The following is a 26,276-nucleotide window of genomic DNA, read 5'->3' on the forward strand; positions in this document are numbered from 1 at the left end:
ATTTTAATCTATTTTTCAATCACGTTTTTACGGGAAAGGGAGGCAACTCTCCATTATTTACATTAGCTACAAAACGGAAGTTGAGAAAATCGCAATGCATGACGGTGCCAAATACTCCGTTTTCGGAGTTTACTCCTTTTTCGGAGTCCGCCCAGACTGTTGGGGGAATATATATAACATTTTAAATGGTTTTGATGGTAGTATAACTTTGACAGGTGGCTAAAAAAATCAAGAATGATGACATCATGATTATACGGCGTAGTCGGCATTAACTTTACAAAAACCGCCAATTTCCTTGGACGTGTAAAACCGTTTTCTGTTTCGATTTTGAATACAAATACTAATGTACGTCTTAAATAAAATATAATACAATGGCATCAGACGATCGTTTTTCAATGACAACTGAGAAGTACTTAGGTAAGCAAAAAACAAACCATATCGTACAATCTCTCTCTCTCTCTCTCTCTCTCTCTCTCTCTCTCTCTCTCTCACACACACACACACACACACACACCCGCACACACACACACACACACACACACACACACACACACACACATTGCATGTATTATGAATAAGAATATAGACTTACTTTTCAGCAAGGCATCAAGTTCTTGTTTATATGGAGGATGCAGTTGCCCAATTGTTAGAACACAGGGAGGAAAACTCCAAAATCAACCCCATTAAATTCTTATGTGAATAGTAAGTCAATGTGCATTCATTTCTATGATAATTTAAAATTAATATATTTTTTTGTATACCAATTCTGGCAGTACTGCTAAAATACTAACTTCGTGTAGATTCAATTGTTAAAAAGATCCACAAAATCAATTATCAAATTTATAAGTAACTTAAAGATTCTTAATAATAATTTTACAAGTTTTACTTTTTAGTTTCAATAGTGTCAGAGATGGAAACCACACAATGTTCAGAGAATACAGTTACATCCATGCAACACCACACAACAGAGCATCATTTGTTCGCCTTTTCTGGAAATGCTACCGACAAATAGGAAAGAAAGGAGGTATTTGTTACTTCAGGTTTACTTTACTTTACAGGTTTTATTTTTCTTGATTGAGACATCACATAACTGTGGTCAGTGTTTTTATATTCAAACCAGACAAGGATCGCAGAGAAATCTTTATCTTGCTACTACTAATCCTTAGCAAGAAGAATATTTTTTTTTCATTTTATATTGCACTTTTCTCCATATCCTGAAATGGAAATCAAACCTTTAATGCAACGTATATTAATCAGTTTTTTGACTCAAATGTTTTGTGAAGAAAGGACTCATTCTCAGTTAAATATGAGAGCTAAATTTCTTATTGAAAACCACACTCAATTTTAGATGTATTAATATATAAAAACAAATGTACGGTAATATACCTGCAAATCTACAGTTGCATCAAATGTCTACCTATATTGTAAAACAAATATGTGGATAATATTCAACATGACTCTTATTGTCATGTGTATCATTACAGATTTATTAAGTATACAGGAGTACCATTCTCTGCTGTCCCTCCTCTGTTCAGACTTTCCTTTTGAACCAGTTCAAAAAACAGCCAAGTAAGTTATACATAAACTCCATCTGAATGTTAAGAATGTGTTAATCAATATGACTCATTTCCATTTTGTTTATTTTTTATATTGAAAGCTTAATTGAGTAATATCCTAAATCATATGCTGTGTAATTGGAAAGTATATCTGAGCTCTTAGTAAATATTTCTTGAACAATTTTCCTTATTTGAAATTATTCAATATATTTTGAAATATGTTGGAAAATTCCTAGGTAAACTTCCCTTGAATTATGCATTTTGTTCTGTAACTTACAATATGATGATTAATGAAGTTATAGTAACATGTTTCCTTTTATAATCTTTCAGAATAATTCTACTAGATGATGCTTTGGACTGCTTGATCTCGTTTTCTGATTTTATCTACGCCTTCCAAGTGCAGTTTTATTTTGAAGGTAATTATACATTATTACTGATTTCAGGAACCTGCCATCAACATGTATATTCATCCTGCTCGATGAGAGCCTAAAATCTATGTCAAGTGTCATTGGTTTGTCAATCAATCAGAGAAATATATTTTCTCTCCCCTTGGACAAGTCTGGCTGAAACTTTTAATAGGCTACAAGGGGGTACATTGACCTTGAACCAAATATATAGAACAATGTTAAAAACTATCTCCTTGTAATATTTTTGTCCTTAGTTTATGTGCACTCCAAGTGGCATTATCTGGCAAATACCATTATTTCGCCCAAAGAGTGTGTTAGGATTAAGGGTTTGTTATGACCTTGAACAAAGCTCATGGGCCAAAGTGTAAGTCAAAGCTACCACAAATAACTCTCTTACAGAATTCATTGAGAAGAGTCACGAGATGTACCAGTCCCTGCACCAGACCCAGAGGAGCCCCAGGGACCCTGTGGTGGTCCCCTCAGGCAGTGATGACACAAAGGTCCACCAGAACAGTCACCACCCTGGGGACGGGGTGGACGCCACCCAGTACTTCCGTGCAATATACCCTCTCTGTGATAGGTCTAACTTCAGGTGAGTTTATCTGCTCTGTTAATGGATGGTTACAATTGCCTTGTAGAAAGGACATGTATTTGTTGTGTAGGTACTAGTGATGTTGTGATTGCTTATAACCTGTTGATTTCTCTTACTGAGGAAATACATGTATTTGTGTTTATAATTCAGTTTGTGTTACATGTATATAAAGAAAATATATATTTTTTTTAAATTTTCAGCACTCCTCCTGTGAATGTCCTGAAAGAAATCTTGTTTAACATCCCAAGAGTATCATTCTATGGCTTCCTAATGGCTATAGCAAAAAGTGAACGAATCAATGAACACATAGGTATGGATAAAGGTTACACCGTTACTGTGCAACTCTGGACTGCTTTACATTCAGAGACAGAAAACTTGTGTATTTAAATTTTGATAAATATTATTTCAATTCAATCTTCATCACTGGAGATATCAAACAAGCAAGACAGTGATTTTTGTCCCCCGCCGCAATGCGGAGCGGGGACATAGAAATGCCGGGCGTCCGTCCGTGTTTCCATCCGTCACACATTTTAGTAAGCGCTCTCATGCCTACAAATTTTGACGGATTTTCATTGAATTTATACCAAATGTTTATACCACTATTACCTTGGTCAAATTCGAAAATCAGCATTGGTTGATACTTTTTGTTGGAGTTATGGGACTTTGTAAGCTCTCTCATACATTTTTGTAAGCGCTCTCATGCCTACAAATTTTGACGGATTTTCATTAAATTTATACCAAATGTTTATACCACTATTACCTTGGTCAAGTTCGAAAATCAGCATTGGTTGATACTTTTTGTTGGAGTTATGGGACTTTGTGACCTTGTAAGCGCTCTCATTCCTACAAATTTTGACGGATTTTCATTAAATTTATACCAAATGTTTATATCCCTAATACTTTGGTCAAGTTCTTTTAGATTGTAGTATTTTGGATATATTTGCAACAGGAAAAATAGAAAAAAAAAGTGGGTGGTGGAGGTAAAAAAATGTTCCTCCCAACCTCCCCACACATTTAATTCTGGAACAGCCCTGAATGTTTGAAAATATTGCAATTTCATATACAGTATACTAGTATACTGCTTGACCGGCGGGGGACCAGGAATTCTATATTTGTTTTTTTTAGATTGAATGTTTAATATGTACCTATTGCATTTTTTTGTGCTGAAGGAAACATACCGGTATTGTATTAAGTTACCCAGTGCGAGTGATATCAAGGGTTGACAACCCTCTCTCTTTAAGAATAGAAAACTCATACAGGTTTTGTATAGTTTTCTCTAAAAAACACGCTTATAACGAAGTGTTAGGTACGGCCGATTTTATTTCTTTATAAGCGCATTTTGTTATATGTATATCCATCAAGTTTACAACATGTAAGAAAGTCACAGGGAATGAAAGTCACTTCTCTGTAAGCATTAATTCATTATAAGCATGTTCGCTATAACCGTGTTTTACGGTATAAAAACTTATTCAGCCTGATTTTGAAATTTCAGGTCGACTGCCATCCAAGGCGGAGTTGCTGGAAGGAGCGGATGCTGATTTGACAGTGTAAGCTTTCTCTAATAACTTCACTAACTAACCTCTGCACAGAACAAAATTTTTTCCATAATCTGGATTAGTTGAGACTTTGGTGTGCGTGTATAAACTCACAGCGTTAACACTCCCCACCATACAGCTCAGTGCTGGGGGTTCTAACCGGTACCCACTAACCTGTCCAGTGGTTGAACATTTTAGATCCAAGTATTTGTGCTTTATGTAATGATTTTCATTGAGTGAATTTGAAGTGATTTAATTTAGAACAAGACCCCTTGTGCTGGGTTGCAGAGTTAACAATGAGAACAGTTTTATATTATTTTAACTTTAATTAAAAATTTAAAAGTGTGTGAATTTGCTGTTAGATTTTGTATTGCATGTACTTCTCCATATCCTTCAAAGATTAAAGATATTTCAAACACTCTGCATGTTCACCTAATGTTATTTTTTTAACAGCCACAAAATCTTATAAACAAGTCAATAACACAAAGGACCCCAACTTTCTTCAACTGCATGTTTTAAGCACTATCAAAATTGCATGTATTGGGTTGCCATTTGCTCTGACAACTAAAACCAACAATATTGCATGCTTGAAATACCACTTGCAGTTTTTTGCAGTGAATTTGGTCATACCTTACTGATTTTCAATTGTATTGATACCATATGTGTTGATAATTTTGATGACTGTTTTCAGACAAGAGGCGGCCATTCAAAATCATGTCAGGTAATTTTGTGCAAACGCAAGTTCTTATTGCACAGTTCATACTAAAAAGAAAAGGAGAACAAACCAGTTTCCTGTCTTTTTTGTGTTATGTTGTTTATTAACAAACGATTTCAAATCAGAAAATTTCGTAAGAGCTTTATTTGAGATCATTTTAGATGTGGATATATCTAAGCAGAGATACATTTTGTACAATTTTCAGAGAGCTTTAATAGAAATTGAATTAAGCTTTATAATATAGTTAAAATTAGGGAAGGAATTGGGAAGGGGAGATTGAGAAATGCCAAGATAGAGAATGTTGTTGAAAGTTGATTTATGGATTAAAAGACATGTAATATGAATAGTGTAGTTAACCATGTAGTAAATGCAGAAATATAATGCCAATTAATACACATATTAGTAGAATTTACCTTTAATTATAATAATTTTAACATTATTTTATAGTGCGCTAGATGAATAAGTCTAGACATTAAAGACTAACTTACAAACTCAGAGGCAGTGTCCTCTCTCTCTCTCTTCTTATGATTTCTGTATATATATATACTAGCTCTATACCCTATTGTACCATATATACATATAATTCCCCCCTTGTTGAAGTGTTACACCACATGGAGTGAATTCTTACAAGCACCTGTTCACAAGCTTTATGGAATAATTATACGTCATTCCCCTCTCTATGTTGTTGTGTGACCGTTTCTTGATATATGACATAATTTATTTGAATTTCAGGTTAAAAGCTTGTCTGTATTATTTGTATATAATACAAACCTGACATGGTTCATAGTTTGTCACTGAATTGAATTTACCGTCTCTCACCATTACTTGGTCCTAAAAAAATTATTAATTTGTATGTTCACAATATGATTGTACAAATGACAATGTATGGTATGGTAGTTATTTTCAGCTAAGATTATTTTACATTCGAAGTTCATTGTTTTCATAAAGTGAGCAACTTCACCCCACAAACATTTCACTCAAGTTCATTGCTCTGTACTTTCTCTTATCAATTTTCACAGTGAGCGCACCGATGGTAAATAATGACTTTGATCAGGGTGGGGTATTTGTTTTAGTTTGGTATAATCAAATCATCCTCTTTGTAGTATGTTGTAGAACTTTACAGTCGAGAAAAAAAAATCTCCACCCAAAGTACCAGTAATAACAAATATAGCTATTCCAAAGATTATATGTTTTATGGGTTTTTATGTAACAACCTATTTTTAAATACATGAAGTGAATCCATACAATTTCTTTATACCAAATGTCCACATTTTTCTTGTTGTTCATGACATTCTGTACGGTACTATCGATAAGTGGGTTAATAATGTATTATTCGTCCATGGGACATTATCTGTGCCTCTTGTGGAATTCCTTCTTTTTTTTAAGTACCGGTACAACATATTCCATGTACTTGATAGTCTAGAATTAACTGTAAAGAGAAAGACTTTTAAAACCATTTGATGCTTTAACTCTTGCTTTTTATCTACTGTAGGTTTTGGTGGAGGGAATCTTTCAGTTTTGATTTATTTAAAATGTTCTTTTTAGCCTTATAATACATGTACTTCTTTTAAAATTAACCACTAAGCAAGGATTTTAGTTATAATACCCAAGCCTTAAAATAAGCTTTTCTGATCAAAATTTAATTGTCATGTGTCTGTAAGTGTTAGCTTTGGCTTTAACATTTTACGTTTTCATTTTCTTCTCCAGAACTTAACTGAGATAATTTCACAAAACATGAACAGCTTTTAAGTTTGTTTAAATAATGGAAAGGGGAGATAATTATAGATATAATCAAATATGTAGAAAATGATAAATATAGTGGCCTGAATATTCAAAAAATCTTCTCAGAACCAATAATCAGATTACATAACTTTCCTCAAATGAACCCAATTTAAGTTTGTTCAAACTATGAACCATTTGTTTGAGTAAGTAATTAACCATATAGTTACTCACTTCAATAATTGTTGTTCAGGTGAGCAATTTTGCTCATAGGCCTCTTGTTAAGTTTACATATTTTGTCCATATATGTATTTTTTTTCACTTTTAATCAATTTTTCATATTGTGAATCTCCTCTATCAATTAAAAAAAATTATGCAATGTCTATATCCCTCAGCAAACTGGTATCATTTAATATCAATTAATAGGTGCTTCTTTTGAAGGGATTTTGATGCCTATTAAGTTATAGAATATAATAAGATAAGAATCAATAAAATTTAATTTAAGGTGTAAAATGCAACTCTAGACCTACAAAATGATCACATTAAATCACCTGAGGGATGGACAGCATAGAGTTTTAATCAAACATGTGTAATTTCTTTTCTCTAATTTCCAGATCACTGTTCACCATTCTAACACGTATATTTCTGTAATTTATAAACTTCTTTCGCACAGTGTGTATGAAAAAGAGAATCATTCAGATTTTTTGTGCGTTAATTGGTATTACGTTCAAAATGATGAAGGCTAATTACAGACAATATTTAGTTAGCTACCTGCTTACAAGTACAATACAAAGCTATTACCGGTACATGTACAGTCTTAAGTAGGTATTGTTTATTCCAGTTTTGAATGGCATAGATCTATATTAATTTCATTTATATATATAAACAGTGTCCAAGTCTGTAACTTGTAGCTATTGCATGCATGTTAATAGTAAAATATGTGTTTATTAACATGTTTTTTAAGTGTATAGTCTGACATGTTAATTATTGGTAACAATATTAGCTAGTACTTGTTGACACTGTTCAGTTTAAATGACATGTTAGATTCAACTCTACAACATGTTTGATGTGACATGACCTGTTGAATGCAACACAAATGTAAAATTTATCAAATGAATTGACATGTACAACTGACATAATGACACGCCATGCATTTGTGGCATGATAACATGTTTCCAATAGTTAAGCTATTTGCTTTGGGTATTCATGGCTTTCTTCTCTTCCATTTAGCCCCACAGTAAGATTAAGTAACAGTACCACAGCTAGCAGCAAGTCCAAGGGTCACCCCATTTCTGCCACCACCCCCTCAGATGCCCCTCAGAATGTGTACCCCACTCAGAGACCCCCCTCAGCCAATCAACGAAAAACCCCACCGTCACGCACTGGGGCAGTGAACCACTCGATGAAGATTAAAAGGGGGACTGTGAAAAAAGACAGTACAGATGAGAGTAGTTCTGACGACACGGACGATTCCTCAGACACTAATTAAGCCCACCATGGAGCTTTATAAGATTAAGTTTATTTATTGTTATCACATTATGTAACGGAATACTTCCCTTGCATTGTTTATTTTAGTGCCACTACATCCATTTTTACATGTACATGTTTTGTGAACACACTAAAAATTGCATGCAAGTCAAGTTTTTCATGCATGTTTATGTTTGTACATCCATGTACAAGTGAATTATACAGTTTTCTTCCAAAGTACTGTGGTTTAAAAACCAAGCAATATACTTTATCCACAGCAGAAATAATTGGATTTGTTAGCATATATGCGTTTGTGAAAATCTTAATGGAGATTGTTATGTTCTGGTTTTCTGTGCATTAATTAAAACCATATTATACCATTAATTCATTTTGGATTTGTTGTGAATTTACATATATAATGTTTTAATGTTGTCATATGATAAATACATGTGTATAACTATTTAATAATCTGGTGGCTATTAAGCAATTGTCCATACCATGGAGTGTTAGAAATAATAGGCCAAGATACTCTGACATATGTACCCACGAATAATATAAAAAGATTCACAGAAACCATGGGCTTGGATCTAGTTTCCAGACTACCCGGTACTAATACTTAGCAGGGAAGACTTTCAAATTTAATGCAAGAATAACAGGCATGTACCATTGTATTTTAAAAAGATAGAACATAAAAACAATCATACTTTCTAAAATTTATTTCCTCTTTTATACAAGGTGCACGTTCATGAACTTTTCCCCACAATAAACATCATACATGCCATCTAAAGGCATGTCTAATAATGGGTAATAAAACACAAAACGAAATTGAATACAAAATGATGATTTTTGTCATCCATAAATACTTTTAATTAAATCTGTTTTAAAAAGCTATTAAATGCAAACAATTTAATGCAGTTTTAAGTATTTGTAAAATGTGAAACCAGCATTAAACTAGCAACTTCATTGAAAGAGCTTAATTTTAACATAGCCATCAGAATAACATAAATTAGTCCCTTCTATTCACAAATCACACACGATTCTTGTTGTTTCAAAAATCAAATTGGGTTTAATAAATCTATATCCTTGTATTTTATCTATATCATCAAAAATTTCGTGTTTCCAAGAAATAATAGTAACCCACAATGTAAACAAGAGTCAAACATACGTTCGTAATATCTCCTTTCTTATTGACGTGACCATTGGTCTCAGATACAAAGCTTCCTTGTATTTCCACAAATGTACAAGACATTTCTTATCAAACTCCTTCAGAAGGATCAAATAAGATGGATACTAGTAATAATAAAATGTATCTGATCCAACGTTGACCTGAAACACTAACTGACCAAAAAGGCCGCAGGTTGTGTATCTTAACTTTCAAAAGAATTATATATTAATGTATTTATCTGTAGAAAGAAAATGGTTTGCTTGCGATACACAACTTACGGCCTTTGTAGTTTAACATAGGTAGTGGACTCCATTCGGTTCGTTGTCAAGAAGAAAAGAAATTTAGTATTCATTTACTCTGCATCAGTTTCTGGTTATTAAAAAATTAAGCTGGGTAGTACAATGTGCTACCGCTGTAGAAATGTCCAAAGAGTCTGATACAGAGTGAAATGAATGCTAAGTTTGTGTTCATCTATCGGTCCTCTTCACTGGTCCTCAATCACCATCGCTGACCACGCCCTCTTCCCCTCCATCCTCCTCTTCTGTAGCCTCCTCCTCCTCCTCTTCCTCTCTGGCCTGAAATAAAACAATCACAATCAAAAATATTAATCAAAACTGATAAAATGCCAAAACATGTACATGTATAATAAATATTTTAAGTAACTTTTGAATCATACTTTTTAAGCCATATTTAAAATGTGTTTTTAGAAAATGAAAATTTTAAAAGGTAAATTGACCAGTTTTTCTCCTGGAAAAAATAATGAATAAGGAAAATTATTTTGTGATTTTTACCTTGGGATCTGGTCTCGTTTGACTCAAAGGTGCCTGCTTTTTCACTGAACTTTCCACTTGGAGGATGATAGATGGATCTGTCTTGTTTGTGTGGCTTTTTGCCACCAGCCCCATTGGTCTCAAATGTGATAGGGGTTCTCTTTTGTCTAAAAATATAAACATTATCAATACTGAGACACAATTACACTCATCCTACATGTACATGCATTAATAAGACTTTTAACATAATGATAGTGCACTTACATCATTAGAATGGGAATAATATCAGCACACAGTATATGTATAATACTGTGGAATCATTTAAATTCGGGGGGGGGGGGGGGGGGGCAATCTTCATGGATTGTGTTTTTTGGCATTTTGTGAGGATGTAATTTTGTGGATGCGTCGATTTTCAGTTTCAGTAAAAAAACTAGAGGTACTGTGAGCAAGCTCACAATTGATACCCCCCGCTAAGAAAAAATCATAACTCGTATTTTTTCTATTATAGAAACTATTGGATGATTCTATTTCACCGTCCATTTTTATAAATAACAACTGCTCTACTTTTTGAAACTATTAATGCTAATATGAGTACACAAAGTAATTTCTATTCTTTAAATTCCATTTTAGTTCAAGTTATCTGTTAATGCACGAGGACATTTGCATCCTTATGTTAACAAACAGGACTCGAATCAAACAAAATTCCACATGTCAAGCAGCCATTTAATTTATAAACATTTTGAATTATTGGTATACTGAGTCCGATTTTTTTTACACAATGACCTTGAACTTCCTCAATTGACCTTGGGTCAAGGTCATGACACACCCTCAGGTTATAAGCAATCTTGATGTGAATTAAGAACTTCCAAGGTTTCTCCATATTAAGAAAGATATGGACTGGACATGAATTTTGCACTTTTCCTGCCAGTGACCTTGACCTTGCCCAAATGACCTTGGTCAAGGTCATGACACAACCTTAGGTCATAAGGAAACTTTGTGTGAAGTAAGAACTTCCAGTGTTTTTCCATTAAAAAGATATGGACCGGACACGAATTTTGCACTTTTTCTGCCAGTGACCTTGACCTTGACCAAATGACCTTGGGTCAAGGTCATGACACACCCTTAGGTCATAAGCAATCTTTGTGTAAAGTAAGAACTTCCAATGTTTCTCCACAAGAAAGATATGGACCGGACACGAATTGAACAGACAGACGGACGGACTGACAAGGTGATTCCTATATACTCCCAAAACTTCGTTCATAATTTGTTTTGTTTTTATCGTGGATGTAAAATTCATGGTTGAGGACTATCTACGAATACCACAAAATTTGAGCCACAACGAATTTTAATGATTCCACAGTATGTAGTATTCTACAATCTACATCAACTTACCCAGCTACTGTTTTTGTTGGCGTTACTTTTTCAACAGGTTTCTACAAAGTGATAAAGTAATAGGTTCGATTTGCTTTCTAACCATAATGTAAATGTATTCATAATTTGTTAACATTCAAAACTTGAACATATGCAATCAAAAATATGAAGTCAATTACATGTATTAAATATTTTATTAGTTAACGAATGTAAGAAAACACTTAATTCTCACCACCAAAGGTTTCCATGACAATGTGATAACAGACTTGAAAGATGGAGGACTATGGAACAAATCTTTAATCATTGTGTTGATGTTGGATGTAATCTTTAGAGCTGCCACCTTCATCTTGTTCTACAAGTGATCAAATAACTTGCTACTTGTACTGGCATACTTCAAATGCTGTAAATTCCTTATTTTATGCAAGTACTAAATTCTGCAATTTTGCTATTTTCCATCAAATCTTTTGTCCCAAATTTTGTTACAATTTAAAAAATTTAACAACTGTCAGAAAAATAAAAGTGCAGTTTTAAAAATTCGGGGAGAATATGATTTTTAACAAATATTCATTCCTTGCAAAAATTTACGAATTTACAGTAACAGCTTCTCAAATGGTTAATGTGTTGTAGTTTTAGTTTTGCACTACACTGACATTTTTGGTTGCAAGTTACAATAGTACAGTGTATAATAAAATCACCAATACTAAGAGGTACAATTTATCAGGGGATTTAGAATTAACTTGTTTAGATTATCTGATCAATGGAATGAAGTTCAAAGAATTTATGAGATTATGTTAACCCATCTTAAAACAATGTTAGAAAACTTGAGATAGATATTTTACCTCTTCTTCTTTTAATTCAGTTCCTGTTTTACCCTGAAGGGCCATTCTAAGATGCTTTATATAAACCTGCACCCCTCGTGCAAAATACTGTAATCTGAAATAGAGAGAACATGCACACTGAACAACTGGAATAATGAATCATCAACTATTACAACCAACTTCTTATGAAATGTAGATAAAATGTAAGCAACCAACTTTATTAAATGTAGATACAATACAAAATGTTAGCACCCAACTCACCTTATCTTAAAGTCTTTTAACCTTTCTGCGTTTTCCTCGGCAGCCAGAAAGCTGGGTTGTTTGCGACAGAGCTGATGGAAGGCGTACATGAGGCACTCCACAGAGGAGAATGCTAGCTTTGGCTCCCCACTCGCTGACTCATCCTCATTCTCCTCCTCTGGGGGAAGGGGCATGTAAGACTGAAAACAAAGAACAGATCCTCCACTTATGAATGGGTGTTGCTACACACTGACTAGGTCTACTACCTCCAGCTACTCTTTGAAAGCATTATTCAGAGTACATTTTCTAAATGTAGAAAATTTAAACAGAGTAATATTACTACTTCTATATGTTTTACAATGGCTGCGGATGACACTTTACTGGGTAGTGTTCATGTCTTTGCAATACCAAATACACGTGTTTTGTGTTTCTGATGTAATAAAACATTCCGATTCTTCTATATCAAAATAACCATACATGTAAGTACATCAAAACTTCATTTACCAGCACATAATTATGGTTAAAGTATATACAGCTTTAACCATACTCAAAATACTGGATTTATATAAATGCAAGAATACATTGAACAAGGGATGCATAAGGACATTAAGGTTAACTTATTATAGCATTATATCTGACCTGGTAGCTTATAAACTTAGATTAAACATGGTTAAAAAAAAAAACCATACATGTATGCAATACCTTCATTTAATGGGCACAACACAGTAATCATTCAACATTTTTAAAGGGTCCCTGTGACTGTTGAATTTAGATCATAACTGTAAAATCATTTTGGTTAAATTTGGAAAAATTGGTTCATTTTATTTTTTTTCCAAAGATTGTTTGCAAAGTAGAGAAAGAACGCTGAACTCAGATCTACATTAGCTGTAAAAAAATTAACATTAGGGAACAGTTATACTCACAATCAGACAATCATACAAGTTCTTAAGACGCTGTTCTAAGTCTTCCAATTCCCCGGTGAATTCTGAGATTTCTGCCATCAGTTTCAGCAACTCCAGTTTACCATTAACTCCATCTTCAGGACTGGCCAGCTGATCAATATGTGGCAAGACATTATCACAAATATAGCCCACGAAGGCTTTAGAGTGGACGTTTTTCTGTCAAAAAACAAGAGAATCGTGCATCTATAAATTGTAAAACTTTATTAAAAAACACCCCCCCCCCCCCAAAAAAAATAATCACACTAATGAGTACAAAATAAAATGCACACACACCCAAATCATTAAACACTATCATAAAAATAAATGCTTACAGTAAAATGTATCATTTATAATCAAGTTTACACAGTCTCTAGAAAATTAATGCTGGTGAATGATGAATTGTTGTCTTACAGAGAACAGAGGAGCTGCATGTTTGATGCACTGAGTGAGTCTGTCTACACAGTCTGGATCTGATGCCTATAATATACAAACACACATCAATCAAGTAACTGTAATGACAGATCAAAACAAAGTATAAATGGAAATGAAAATAATTTTTTTTTGGCCATGGAAAATAGATGTCTCTCTGGCAGTTTTAGGAATGAACTGTTGTTCAATGTTTCAAGTATTATAATCTTAAAAGAAGTCAAACAAAAAATTTGTAAACATTGGAACATACTACAAAGGGTTCATCTAGTTCTGCCTGTTCTGTAACAATGTCCACCAACTGTTGTCTCCCTTGGACTGTTGTCATGGATTTCTGACATTTGAGGATTTCCATGATGGCAATAAACTCATCTTTTGTGACATCCTCTAACACCTAGGAAAATGAATAGAATTTCTAATAAGCTTGTGATTAAAAACAAAGCTCAATTTATCAAGTAGATGTATGTTTCTCCGTTTACCTGCATTTATTAAAAATAAGCAAACTCATGTGGTTAGATTTTAGAGTCAAGAAATTTCCCCCTTTCTTGCACTCACTTTTTTGCACATGTTGATGAGCAGTTCCTCAGAGTGACTGTCTAATGTGTCTTCTGGTAGAGTCTTGATTTTTGCTCCCAAAAACTTGATTGCTTTCTCTCTCACTGTTTCATCCTCACCCAAAATTTGACTGAATATTCCATCTAACGAACCTAAAGAAACAAAAGTACAAGTTCCTCAATAGAAATCAACAAATTTATTCACTGCACAAGCTGAACATTTTCAAAACATATGTATACAAAAAAGTAAAAATCTATTTTTTGTTTTAGATCAGTGATAAGTTAATTTGACTCCTTTTGTATACATAAGGATTAAGGAGCTTGTTTGGATTACAAAGTTCTAACAAAAGTATCTAGCTGTATATGGCCTTCTCTTAAAAAGTATCAATATATGATTTACAGAGAAAATAGTCAAAATCAAATACATACCTTTGGAATCAAATTTGAAAAGTGTGAGAAAGGAGCTTTGTATGAGATGGTTTTCAGTGGCATCATCTGTTCCCATCAACTGTGTCAGAGCAGACGCAATCTTTGAGACCTGTTCCGGGGCTGACTTACATAATGTCGGTAAATCTTTAATGGCTTGTTTGCGAGTCTATGAAGGAAAAAGAGGGTTTTGTTAAAATTTGTTATCGTTGATGGTTTATATTACAAAACTATCAGATTTTGATGAATTCTGTTCTTTGAATCTCACAATTTGTTTCCCCTGAACCTTCACAGTTGTTACACATCAAATTTAGTGCAGAATGGTTGTTATTTTACAGAAGAAATTTAATATGTTCAGTATTTTACAAATGAAAGATGACAATGTACAATCATGGAGGGTAAAGTAGGTGAAATAAAAATAACTTCAATAGTATACAAACCATGGGATCATCATCCTCACACAAGTCAAACATAGCGTTGATGGCAGTGCCCGCATGACTTGGGAAATACTTAAAGAAGCGTGTGATGAATTGTGAAGCTAATCTTTTCTCTCCTGGTGATCCCTTTACAGCATTCAGAATTGACAAAAATTCTTCTTCATGCTATATCAAACATAAAAACCCCACAAAAATAAAACAGATATAGAAGAGTAAAAGAAGGCAATTAACACCATTGTTGTTTTAGCTCCAATCTCAATGTAACAAAATGCTTATGGTTAGAACTTTACTTAATCTAAGAAAGCATTTGGGGAAAAAAAGAAAATAAACGACGAATAAGCTGTATTTCTACTTTCGCTTTTTTATAACAAGAAAAACAAAATGCCGGTTTGAGTAAGATTAGCAGCTTATCTGTCGACCGTCTTTTATACCTCTCCTGCTTTTTCTTTAGCGTCCGCTAAAACGCCAAAGTTTTGGTACATAGTTTCTATTGCATCCATTGTTAGTCCTTAAGCTGTAATTTTTGCCATGAAACGAGGTAAATATATAAAGTAAATCTTCTTATGATCAGCTAAATATTTGATTGATAGCGTGGGTCTAACGACCGGAAGTTGAAATATTTAGGTGTTCCTAATATCAGTAAAATATGGTAAATACAATTCACAAGTTAGTTAACCGCTCATTGCAAAAATATTTTACTTTTTTCGTTGAACTCACATTATTCTTATTTATTTTAGTAGGATATATCTTCTAAAATCATTCTCTATTTCTCTACTGAAAGGCGTAGTTTTAATACAAATTTTGTCGGGATTGGCATTCTTTCTATTCCGAGCATTCCCGCCGTTTTACGTAACGAAAAATTTTGGTTGCGTGTGAATTTATCAAAATATCAATACATGTTCAATTGAATAGAATGAAAACTTGTGCAATTCACTGGTTTCGTAAAGGATTGAGACTACATGATAATCCAGCACTTCAGGCAGCGTGCAAAGTTGCTGACGATGTGAAGCCAGTATTTATTTTGGACCCTTGGTTTGCCAACAATGCTAATGTAGGCGTAAATAGGTGGAGGTTCCTCTTGCAGACGTTACAAAACTTAGATGAAAACTTGAAAAAAATAAATTCACGGTAAGATATTCAATCAAAAATAAAAATTGATAATTCAAGTACTTTCACTGTATTTTTAGCTCACTTGAGCTTGGTTCAACAGTCTTCACGACAAATTTTTCGGGCATGTGGACCCATCATTTTAACCCAGCCCATTCAAATTTTTACACGCCCAACTCAAAATTCTTATATTTACCGGTACATGTATGGTGCAACCATAATAAATAAAGGTTTTATATCAATTTTATTGTATTAGGGACAATGTTTCAAATTCTTTCCAGCTCCCTCTCAATTTCAAGCTCTGTCATCTCCATATCGCTTTCTTCACTTTCTGTTTCACTTTCCTCTAAATCTGTCTCTGCATCTGCCTCATATATACAATAGGTTTAACTAAACCATTCAATGATTACGATTGACGCTTATTTGACAAGTCGTACAGAGAATTAATGTAGACTGCACAAAGCAAGTTATGCGAATAACTTGGGTACGATTGGAAGAAATGGCAAGTTAACATATTGTACGTTGCCAGAAAATTTACACAGGCCCTCCGGGCATGTAATTTGGCAATTCTTACATGCTCGCCTGCAAATTTGCCAGGCCCTGGGCATCGGACTCCCGGATTATTTCAAAAACTGGTTCAAAAACATCACAGATTAAAGTTTGATCAAACCATGATTCCCCAGAGAAAGGTGGGGCCACAAAGGGAGATGGTTAAATATGAATAGAAATTTTTTTTTCTCACAAGAAATCAACAAAAGGGGCTTGGTATTTATCTAAAAAATCAGCAGGGTTTTTTTTTACTGTTTGTGTATAAGATCTTCTCTACTTATTCATCAAAATATATTGAATTTGATACTGTAATACTGATTTGATCAGAGTTGTGGCTTTTCTTGTGTAGGTGAGTGATATGGCACCTGGGCCTCTTGTCATTTTACTAACTATGAAATACATGGTTACAGTTTGAAACAAATTGCCTAAATGGTAAATTATAATTGATATATACCTGTTAAAGACTAGGTAATGGGGTATAAATTTACATTGCTCCCTAAAATGAAAAATTACACAATCGTTTGACTGAGATTTGGCTTTGCTTAATATTTGGGCAGACATTTTTAAATATTTTGATCTTTCTGTGAATCAATCTATCTCTTGATTTTTATTCAACTATTAAAAAATTGTGTACAGAAAGTTGTTGCTCTTTACATATTCTTTATACAGGGACTTAAATATTTTAAGCGGGTGCACAAATCGTCAGCAAGGACTGAGCTCTATGGATTATATATATTTTGGGAAAAATATGAGCTGAAGATATACAAAAAATGACAGAGGACAAAAAATATATATATTTTTATAATTAATATTTTTTTTCAAACTGTCACTTATTGAAGCTCATTCATTCCCCCTTTTTTCAAATCTTGTTTTCAAAACAAGTCAGTTGTTATTAAAACTAAATGGCTAAACTTGGCTTTAGCTGAACATCAAATCAGAAACTGCAATTCTTCATGTTTCTTCACTTTTTTGTGATTATAGATTATACATTATAAGAGGAAAGCCGGCAGATGTATTTCCAAAGTTATTTAAAAATTGGGGAGTGAGCCATCTGACTTTTGAAGAAGACATAGAACCTTATGCTTTAACGAGAGATTCTGAGATTAAGAAGTTAGCAGATGAACATAATGTAAAGGTGACATCTTGTGTCTCCCACACATTATTTGATCCACAAAGGTTTGTCATTTTGATACTGTGCATTCTTCACATGACATCAATTTTGAAAACTTGATTATGATTTGGTTATGATAGAGTGGGTAAACTGAGAATACACTGTATCAACTTCATGTTATCTTTCTGTTTTGAAGAATCATCTCAAAGAATGGTGGCAAGGCTCCCCTAACATACCAGCGTCTTCAGACTGTGTTGTCAAGCCTTGGTTCTCCTCCCAAACCAGTAGACAGCCCATCAGGTGAACAGCCCACACACAGATGGCAATGACTGTCTTTTGTAACTGTAGAATTTGGCTTCAAAAAATGAAGTTTAACTGCATATCAATACTCATTACTCGACAAATATTATAAACCAACATACACTTGATTTGGCAGTCTTTATTTTTTGATACCTTTAAACTACCTGGTAGTAGGTACCATCATTCATTTCATGATAAAATCTTAAATTTATGTGAATTTATGAAAGCTGATACTGATACATCATTGAATGAGATATTGTATGGTACCAAGTATTTCATGTACATGAAATTTCTATCTGTAGAATGTAAGACAGAGACAGAATCAGACCATGACAAGAAATACGGAGTTCCCTCCCTGGAGGATTTGGGGAAATCGGAGAAAGAATGTGGTCCCCTTCTGTTTCCGGGAGGAGAAACAGAGGCCCTGAGGAGACTGGAGAGCATGATGGGAAAAAAGGTAATTAATGCACTAAATATAGCTTACAACACGGTAAAGTCATGGTTTTTGCGTATCAACACGATTCATTGGCAAATTGGAAACCTTGTCTTTGATGAGGGAATATCCTCACCTGCATGGAGAGCCATGATCATTTAGCTGCAAAATGAAGCCCTCTTTGATTTTTTATATCTGATGTTTACTGGAGATTGGGGTAGAATTGTAGCTCTCTCCAAAAAAAAAATAAAAAAAAGGAAAAATCGGGAAAGGGCTACACTATTGCAGATATGATCAATGGATTCTTAACTCCCCCTTACTATAAACTCTTGACCTATTAATATTACCATATACATTTTTTAGGAAATTTAATGCACACAATATATTGCCTTTAATTATGAAATATTGTTGAATGTTTTAGAACTGGGTTTGCACATTTGAGAAACCTAAGACTGCCCCCAACAGTCTGGAACCCAGTACAACAGTACTGAGTCCTTACCTGAAGTTTGGCTGTCTCTCTCCCAGAATGTTCTACTACAAGCTACAAGAGGTCTATAATAAAGCCAAGGTAGGAAAACATATAGACATCATCTCTAATTTGGCTCATAATGAATTAATCCCTTCTAGTACTGGTATGTGTTCACAATATCCCCACTCTGAAATGCATTACAGATGTCAGCAAATTCGTAAGTTGTTAAAGACAATATCTGCAATGATATCTTTCATTTTCAATCTCTAATAGTAATAGTCTATTGATATGGGATATCAATATTTTGAAATTATGTAATTCTCAAATGTTCAAGCAATGTGATATTTCTGATACTTGTACTTTCTTTGTTCAGCATACCTCGCCCCCCGTATCCCTGCTGGGTCAGCTGTTATGGAGGGAGTTCTACTACTGTGTAGCAGTAGACACACCCAACTTTGACAAAATGGAGGGAAACCCAGTGTGTAAACAAATTCCTTGGGACACCAATGAGAGTTATCTGAAGGCTTGGAAAGAGGTTTGTACAAATAAGTCAAAACGTATCCTTATTCATATAGATAAAACACAAGACTCTGTGCTTCAAGTGACTGAGTGGTCAAAGTCAGAAAGTGATGGAAAATATGTGTTATCTTTGAAAGAAAGTATAATACAAACTACTTATAGTACTTTACGTTGTTTGTTAGTTACTGCACTGTTATTGTAACTTTTAAGGGTCGTACTGGATACCCCTTCATTGACGCAGTGATGACCCAGTTGCGACAGGAGGGGTGGATCCATCACCTGGCCCGACATTCTGTGGCCTGTTTCCTGACCAGGGGAGACCTGTGGATCAACTGGGAGGAAGGCATGAAGGTACACTTGCTAGTACGAACATGTGTGACTAATAGAAAATGCAAGTTTTTAGATGTATAGATGTAAAGGGGAATAACTCTGTTTTCTTCCCATAAAGTATGGAAATTGAGCTTTTGCTCTTTATATCAATAAGTGACACTGCCCAAGAAACTTAACCTTAATTTCTGTGGACTAATTTAGGTTATTTATCTAAGTTTTGCTTTGGTTAGAAAATGAGAAAAAGTTGAAGTTTGTTAATGAAAATCTTGTTAGATAATATATAAACGTATATTTTTATACACTTTCTGTAGCCTTTATGTTATAATTTTCTTTTGTCTGTCATTTGATTTCATTTTGACTGTATGCCAACATGGTGATGTCAATAAACCATTGAATTGAATTTATGTGCATGTTCTTGTTTTGATCATCTGGTTTAAACTTTACGTGTGTAGACCTTTCAAAATTTCCATATATTTTTAGCTCACCGAGCTGAAAGCTCAAGTGAGCTATTCTGATCACATTTTGTCTGTCTGTCTGTCTGTCTGTCTGTCTGTCCGTCTGTCCGTCCGTCTGTCCGTCTGTCTGTAAACTTTTCACATTTTCAACATCTTCTCAAGAACCACTGGGCCAATTTCAACCAAACTTGGCACAAAGCATCCTTAGCCTAAGGGGATTTAAATTTGTGAAAATTAAGGATCACGCCCTTTTGCAAAGGGAGATAATTAGGAATTTATGAAAATTTTCGAGAAATTTTCAAAAATCTTCTTCTCATGAACCATAAAACCAGGAAAGCTGAAACTTGTGTGGAAGCATCCTCAGGTAGTGTAGATTCTAATTTGTGAAAATCATGACCCCCGGGGGTAGGGTGGGGCCACAATGGGGGGTCGAAGTTTTATATAGGAATATACAGAGTAAATCTTTGAAAATCTTCTTCTCATGAACCATAAGACCAGGAAAGCTGAAACTTGTGTGGAAGCATCCTCAGGTAGAGTAAATTCTAATTTGTGAAAATCATGACCCCCGAGGGTAGGGTGGGGCAACAATGGGGGGTCGAAACTTAACATAGTAATATATAGAGTAAATCTTAAAAAATCTTCTTCTCATGTACCATAAGACCAGGAAAGCTGAAACTTGTGTGGAAGCATCATCAGGTAGTGTAGATTCTAATTTGTGAAAATCATGACCCCCGGGGGTAGAGTGGGGCCACAATGGGGGGTCGAAGTTTTACATAGGAATATACAGAGTAAATCTTTGAAAATCTTCTTTTCATGAACCATAAGACCAGGAAAGCTGAAACTTGTGTGGAAGCATCCTCAGGTAGTGTAGATTCTAATTTGTGAAAATCATGACCCCCGAGGGTAGGGTGGGGCCACAATGGAGGGTCGAAATTTAACATAGGAATATATATAGTAAATCTTTAAAAATCTTCTTCTCATGAACCATAAGACCAGGAAAGCTGAAACTTGTATGGAAGCATCCTTATGTAGTGTAGATTCAAATTTGTGAAAATCATGACCCCTGGGGGTAAGATTGGGCCACAATGGGGGGTCGAAGTTTTACATAGGAATATACAGAGTAAATCTTTAAAAATCTTCTTCTCATGAACCATAAGACCAGGAAAGCTGAAACTTGTGTGGAAGCATCCTCAGGTAGTGTAAATTCTAATTTGTGAAAATCATGACCCCCTGGGGGTAGGGTGGGGCCACAATGGGGGGTCGAAGTTTAACATAGGAATATATAGAGTAAATCTTTAAAAATCTTCTTCTCAGAAACTAATCAGCAAGGAAAGCTGAAACTTGTGTGAAAGCATCCTCAGGTAGTGTACATGCAAAGTTGTGAAAATCATGACCCCCGGGGGTAGACTGGGGTCACAATGGGGTGTCGAAGTTTTACATAGGAATATATAGAGTAAATCTTCTTCTCAGAAACTAATCAGCCAGGAAAGCTGAAACTTGTGTGAAAGCATCCTCAGGAAGTGTAGATTTAAAGTTGTGTAAATCATGATCCCCGGGGGTAGGGTGGGGCCACAATGGGGGATCGAAGTTTTACATAGGAATATATAGAGTAAATCTTTAAAAATCTTCCCTTCAGAAACTAATCAGCCAGGAAAGCTGAAACTTGTATGAAAGCATTCTCAGGTAGTGTAGATTCAAAGTTGTGAAAATCATGATCCCCGGGGGTAGGGTGGGGCCACAATGGGTGGTCGAATTTTTACATAGGAATATATAGAGTAAATCTTTAAAAATCTTCTTCTCAGAAACTAATCAGCCAGGAAAGCTGAAACCTGTGTGGAAGCATCCTCAGGTAGTGTAGATTCAAAGTTGTGAAAATCATGACCCCCGTGGGCAGGGTGGGGCCACAATGGGGGATCGAAGTTTTACATACAATGGGGTGTCGAATTTTAACATAGAAATATATAAAGTAAATCTTTAAAAATCTTCTTCTCAGAAACTAATCAGCCAGGAAAGCTGAAACTTGTGTGGAAGCATCCTCAGTTAGTATAAATTCATAGTTGTGAAAATCATGATCCCCAGGGGTAGGATGGGGCCACAATGGGGGGTCAAAGTTTAACAAAGGAATATATATGGTAAATCTTTAAAAATCTTCTTCTCAGAAACTAATCAGCTAGATGATTCTTTATAATTGTTAAGACTTTGGTCCCAGGACAATTCTTTGGCCTCACAAGAAGGTTCAGAGTTTATGTACGTTTATAACCCATATATAAACAATTGTTAAGGATCTTTTTGAGAACTGCAATACTCAACATATGATATGACTATAAAATCGTCCTGTTAGAAAAGGGACTAATGATTATAAACATAAGAATATCCAGGGGAAAATGGATTTTATTTATACAGGATCAACATGTATTATTGTACATTGTCCAGATAGTTTGTATTATGACTCCATTAAGCTGATTTTATCATACCTATTGTTCCTCAGGTGAGCGATGTGGCCCATGGGCCTCTTGTTAAAAAAGTATTTATTTTGATTTACCTGTTTGCTGTACCGGTATGTATTTACAGGTGTTTGAGGAGTATCTGTTAGATGCAGACTGGAGCCTGAATGCAGGGAACTGGATGTGGCTGTCTGCCTCGGCCTTCTTCCATCAATACTTTAGAGTTTACAGTCCAATTGAGTTTGGAAAGAAGACAGATAAGGATGGGGACTACATCAGGTACCCATCATTTATTTGAGTGATGTAGATAAAACAAAAGATGTTTATAGAATGGTTTGTCTGGTACCGGTATTTCATTAACGTTTTAATGGATGACCAAAAACAAGAGGCCCAGTGGCCACATTGCTCACCTGAGGAACAATAGGTATGATAAAATCAGCTTAATGGAGTCATGATACAAACTATCTGGACAATGTACAATAATACATATAGATCCTGTATAAATAAAATCCATTTTCCCCCTGGATATTCTTATGTTTATAATCATTAGTCCCTTTTCTAACAGGATGATTTTATAGTCGTATCACATGTTGAGTATTGCAGTTCTCAAAAAGATCCTTAACAATTGTGTATACATGTATATGGGATACAAAGCTACATCAAACTCTGAACCTTCTTGTGAGGCCAGAGAATTGTCCTGGGGCCAAAGTCTGAACAATTATAAAGAATCATCTGGCTGATTAGTTTGCGAGAAGAAGATTTTTAAGATTTACTCTATATATTCCTTTGTAAAACTTTAACACCCAACCCCCCAAATGTGGCCCCACCCTACCCCCAGAGATAATAAGTTTCACAACTTTGAATCTACACTATCTGAGGATGCTACCACACAAATTTCAGCTTTCCTGGCTGATTAGTTTTTGAGAAGAAGATTTTTAAAGACTTACTATTCCTTTGTAAAACTTCGACCCCCCCATTGTGGCCCCACCCTACCCCAAGGGATAATAAGTTTCACAACTTTGAATCTACACCACCTGAGGATGCTACCACACAAGTTTCAGCTTTCCTGGCTGATTAGTTTTTGAGAAGAAGATTTTTAAAGACTTACTATTCCTTTGTAAAACTTCGAGCCCCCCCCCCCATTGTGGCCCCACCCTACCCCTGGGGGTCATGATATTCACAACATTGAATCTACACTACCTGAGAATGCTTCCACACAAGTTTCAGTTTCCTGGCTGATCAGTTTCTGAGAAGAAGATTTTAAAAAATTTACTCTATATATGCCTATGTAAAACTTCGATCCCCCCATTGTGGCCCCACCCTACCCCCCGGGATCATGATTTTCACAACTTTGAATCTACACTATCTGAGAATGCTTCCACACAAGTGTCAGCTTTCCTGGCTGATTAGTTTTTGAGAAGAAGATTTCTTAAGATTTACTCTATATATTCCTATGTAAAACTCTGAACCCCCCCCCCCCCCCCATTGTGGCCCGACCCTAACCCTGGGAGTCATGATTTTCACAACTTTGAATCTACACTACCTGAGGATGCTTCCACACAAGTTTTAGCTTTCTTGGCTGATTAGTTTCTGAGAAGAAGATTTCTAAAGATTTACTTTATATATTCCTATGTAAAACTTCTACCCCCCATTGTGGCCCAATCTACCCCGGGGACCATAATTTTCACAACTTTGAATCTACACAACCTGAGGATGCTTCCACACAAGTTTCAGCTTTCTTGGCTGATTAGGTTTTGAGAAGAAGATTTCTAAAGATTTACTCTATATATTCCTATGTAAAACTTCGATCCCCCATTGTGGCCCCACCCTACCCCCGGGGGTCATGATTTTCACACTTTGAATCTACACTTCCTGAGGATGCTTCCACACAAGTTTCAGCTTTCCTGACTGATTAGGTTTTGAGAAAAAGATTTCTAAAGATTTACTCTATATATTCCTATGTAAAACTTCAATCCCCCATTGTGGCCCCACCCTACCCCTGGGAGTCATGATTTTCACAACTTTGAATCTACACTTCCTGAGGATGCTTCCACACAAGTTTCAGCTTTCCTGACTAATTAGTTTCTGAGAAGAAAATTTTTAAAGATTTACTCTATATATTCTTATGTAAAACTTCGACCCCCCCCCCCCCCCCCATTGTGGCCCAATCTACCCCCCGGGACCATGATTTTCACAACTTTGAATCTACACTACCTGAAGATGCTACCACACAATTTTCAGCTTTCCTGGCTTAATGGTTCTTGAGAAGAAGATTTTTAAAATTTTCTCAAAATTTTTCATCAATTTCTAATTATCTCCTCTTGGAAAATGGTGTTGCCCTTAATTTTCACAACTTTGAATCCCCTTTGCATAAAGATGATTTGTGCCAAGTTTAGTTGAAATTGGCCCAGTAGTTCTTGAGAAGATATTGAAAATGTGAAAAGTTTATGGATGGACAGGTGAGCTAAAAAAAACTACTTGCAGTAAGAGAGTGAATTGTAATACATGTATAATTATTTGATCAGTGTCTGGGCATTGCTGATTCAATGTCAGTTGTTACAGCATATCTGATGGGTAAGTCTCCGAGACATTTTCATATAAAATTTCCGGCTACTTCACACTCTCAGAAATAATGACCTTATCAAGGTAAACTGGTATGCATCAACAACTTTTAATTACATTAACATGTATTTTCCTTTTTTTTCAGGAAATATGTTCCGCAGCTCAGTAAGTACCCAACAGCATACATTTATGAGCCATGGAAGGCACCGCTTAAAGTTCAAGAAAAGGCTGGTTGTATTGTTGGGAAAGACTACCCCAAGCCTATAGTAGAACATGATAAAATCAGAAAGAAGAACATTGAAAGAATGGCACAAGCTTACAATGCCAGTAAAACTGAGGGAGGAGGTACTTAAATAATGATTACTTTACAATCAAATAATGTCTTAATATATTGTTATTGTTAGCTTTCTTCTTTAAACATTTAATAAAATGATACCAGTAGTTAGTGATAATTTGTTAATGTCTTACTAAACATGTTTAAGTGGAAGAATACTAAATCTTATTGTTTTGTGAAATGATCTAGGAGTAAATACAGTGCAAGTGTATACAATTTTAAAAGTAAATTTATAACTATATTTTCAGCAGGTGCTAAAAGAAAGTCTGATTCATCTTCCTCACAGAAGAAGAAAAAGGCAAAAGTGAAATAAAAATACCAACAAGTTGCGATTCCAAGGATAATGAACATCTTAAGAATACTGAGAGACTGATCTGAAATCTACCTCACTTCAATAACATTTGAATTGTTAGTGAATACCATGTCCATTTGTCACTGTTTGAATATCACTGTAATTACATAGGAGTAGATGAACTACCAATAAAAGTAGTCTATGCTGTTTTTCTTTCCTTCACTAGTAATAA

The 26,276-nt window shown here is 34.8% G+C and overlaps 3 protein-coding genes across 7 annotated transcripts; 2 read left to right on the forward strand and 1 right to left on the reverse strand.

Moving 5' to 3' along the window:
• The first annotated feature begins 276 nt into the window (after positions 1-276).
• Positions 277-8,375, forward strand: LOC105319022 (centriolar satellite-associated tubulin polyglutamylase complex regulator 1). 3 transcript variants are annotated; one of them, XM_011416390.4, is made up of 10 exons: positions 277-417; positions 600-702; positions 894-1,024; positions 1,485-1,569; positions 1,887-1,972; positions 2,363-2,555; positions 2,756-2,865; positions 4,048-4,102; positions 4,782-4,811; positions 7,755-8,375. In XM_011416390.4, exons 1-10 carry the CDS (start codon positions 372-374, stop codon positions 8,011-8,013), a joined length of 1,098 nt encoding a protein of 365 aa, XP_011414692.1. In that variant the 5' UTR covers positions 277-371; the 3' UTR covers positions 8,014-8,375. The 3 variants fall into 3 exon arrangements, with proteins under 3 accessions (XP_011414692.1, XP_065941911.1, XP_011414693.1); XM_066085839.1 differs by having other exon boundaries at positions 604-702; XM_011416391.4 differs by lacking the exon at positions 4,782-4,811.
• A 316-nt stretch (positions 8,376-8,691) lies between these two features.
• LOC105319023 (apoptosis inhibitor 5) lies at positions 8,692-15,759 on the reverse strand. 2 transcript variants are annotated; one of them, XR_004601073.2, is made up of 14 exons: positions 15,571-15,759; positions 15,143-15,304; positions 14,706-14,871; positions 14,278-14,429; positions 13,976-14,116; positions 13,708-13,773; positions 13,279-13,473; positions 12,377-12,555; positions 12,137-12,230; positions 11,530-11,649; positions 11,319-11,359; positions 9,948-10,093; positions 9,435-9,731; positions 8,692-9,325 (listed from the first exon to the last, which is right to left on the reverse strand). XR_004601073.2 is itself a non-coding variant. In XM_011416393.4 (13 exons), exons 1-13 carry the CDS (start codon positions 15,637-15,639, stop codon positions 9,655-9,657), a joined length of 1,608 nt encoding a protein of 535 aa, XP_011414695.2. In that variant the 5' UTR covers positions 15,640-15,759; the 3' UTR covers positions 8,692-9,654. The 2 variants fall into 2 exon arrangements, 1 of the variants encoding a protein (XP_011414695.2); XM_011416393.4 differs by having other exon boundaries at positions 8,692-9,731.
• Positions 15,760-15,956: 197 nt separating this feature from the next.
• Positions 15,957-26,249, forward strand: LOC105319024 (cryptochrome-1). Of its 2 annotated transcripts, none has more exons than XM_011416395.4 (10): positions 15,957-16,267; positions 17,777-17,971; positions 18,103-18,206; positions 18,509-18,663; positions 19,061-19,207; positions 19,482-19,643; positions 19,838-19,978; positions 22,984-23,135; positions 25,564-25,763; positions 26,004-26,249. In XM_011416395.4, exons 1-10 carry the CDS (start codon positions 16,053-16,055, stop codon positions 26,063-26,065), a joined length of 1,533 nt encoding a protein of 510 aa, XP_011414697.3. In that variant the 5' UTR covers positions 15,957-16,052; the 3' UTR covers positions 26,066-26,249. The 2 variants fall into 2 exon arrangements, with proteins under 2 accessions (XP_011414697.3, XP_011414696.3); XM_011416394.4 differs by having other exon boundaries at positions 15,958-16,267; positions 26,001-26,249.
• Positions 26,250-26,276: the final 27 nt, after the last annotated feature.

Source organism: Magallana gigas, chromosome 5 (genome assembly GCF_963853765.1).
Source record: "Magallana gigas chromosome 5, xbMagGiga1.1, whole genome shotgun sequence".
NCBI classification, from domain to species: domain Eukaryota; kingdom Metazoa; phylum Mollusca; class Bivalvia; order Ostreida; family Ostreidae; genus Magallana; species Magallana gigas.

Coding starts and splice junctions, on each gene's coding strand:
- LOC105319022 (XM_011416390.4), top strand. CDS start 372: ATGGCATCAGACGATCGTTTTTCAATGACAACTGAGAAGTACTTAG. Junction 4,103..4,781: donor GCGGATGCTGATTTGACAGT/GTAAGCTTTCTC, acceptor GACTGTTTTCAG/ACAAGAGGCGGCCATTCAAA. Junction 4,812..7,754: donor GCCATTCAAAATCATGTCAG/GTAATTTTGTGC, acceptor TCTTCCATTTAG/CCCCACAGTAAGATTAAGTA.
- LOC105319023 (XM_011416393.4), bottom strand. CDS start 15,639: ATGGATGCAATAGAAACTATGTACCAAAACTTTGGCGTTTTAGCGGAC. Junction 15,305..15,570: donor CTAAAGAAAAAGCAGGAGAG/GTATAAAAGACG, acceptor TGTTTGATATAG/CATGAAGAAGAATTTTTGTC. Junction 11,360..11,529: donor TGTCATGGAAACCTTTGGTG/GTGAGAATTAAG, acceptor ATCACTTTGTAG/AAACCTGTTGAAAAAGTAAC.
- LOC105319024 (XM_011416394.4), top strand. CDS start 16,053: ATGAAAACTTGTGCAATTCACTGGTTTCGTAAAGGATTGAGACTACAT. Junction 18,207..18,508: donor ACCAGTAGACAGCCCATCAG/GTGAACAGCCCA, acceptor TTCTATCTGTAG/AATGTAAGACAGAGACAGAA. Junction 19,644..19,837: donor ATCTGAAGGCTTGGAAAGAG/GTTTGTACAAAT, acceptor GTAACTTTTAAG/GGTCGTACTGGATACCCCTT.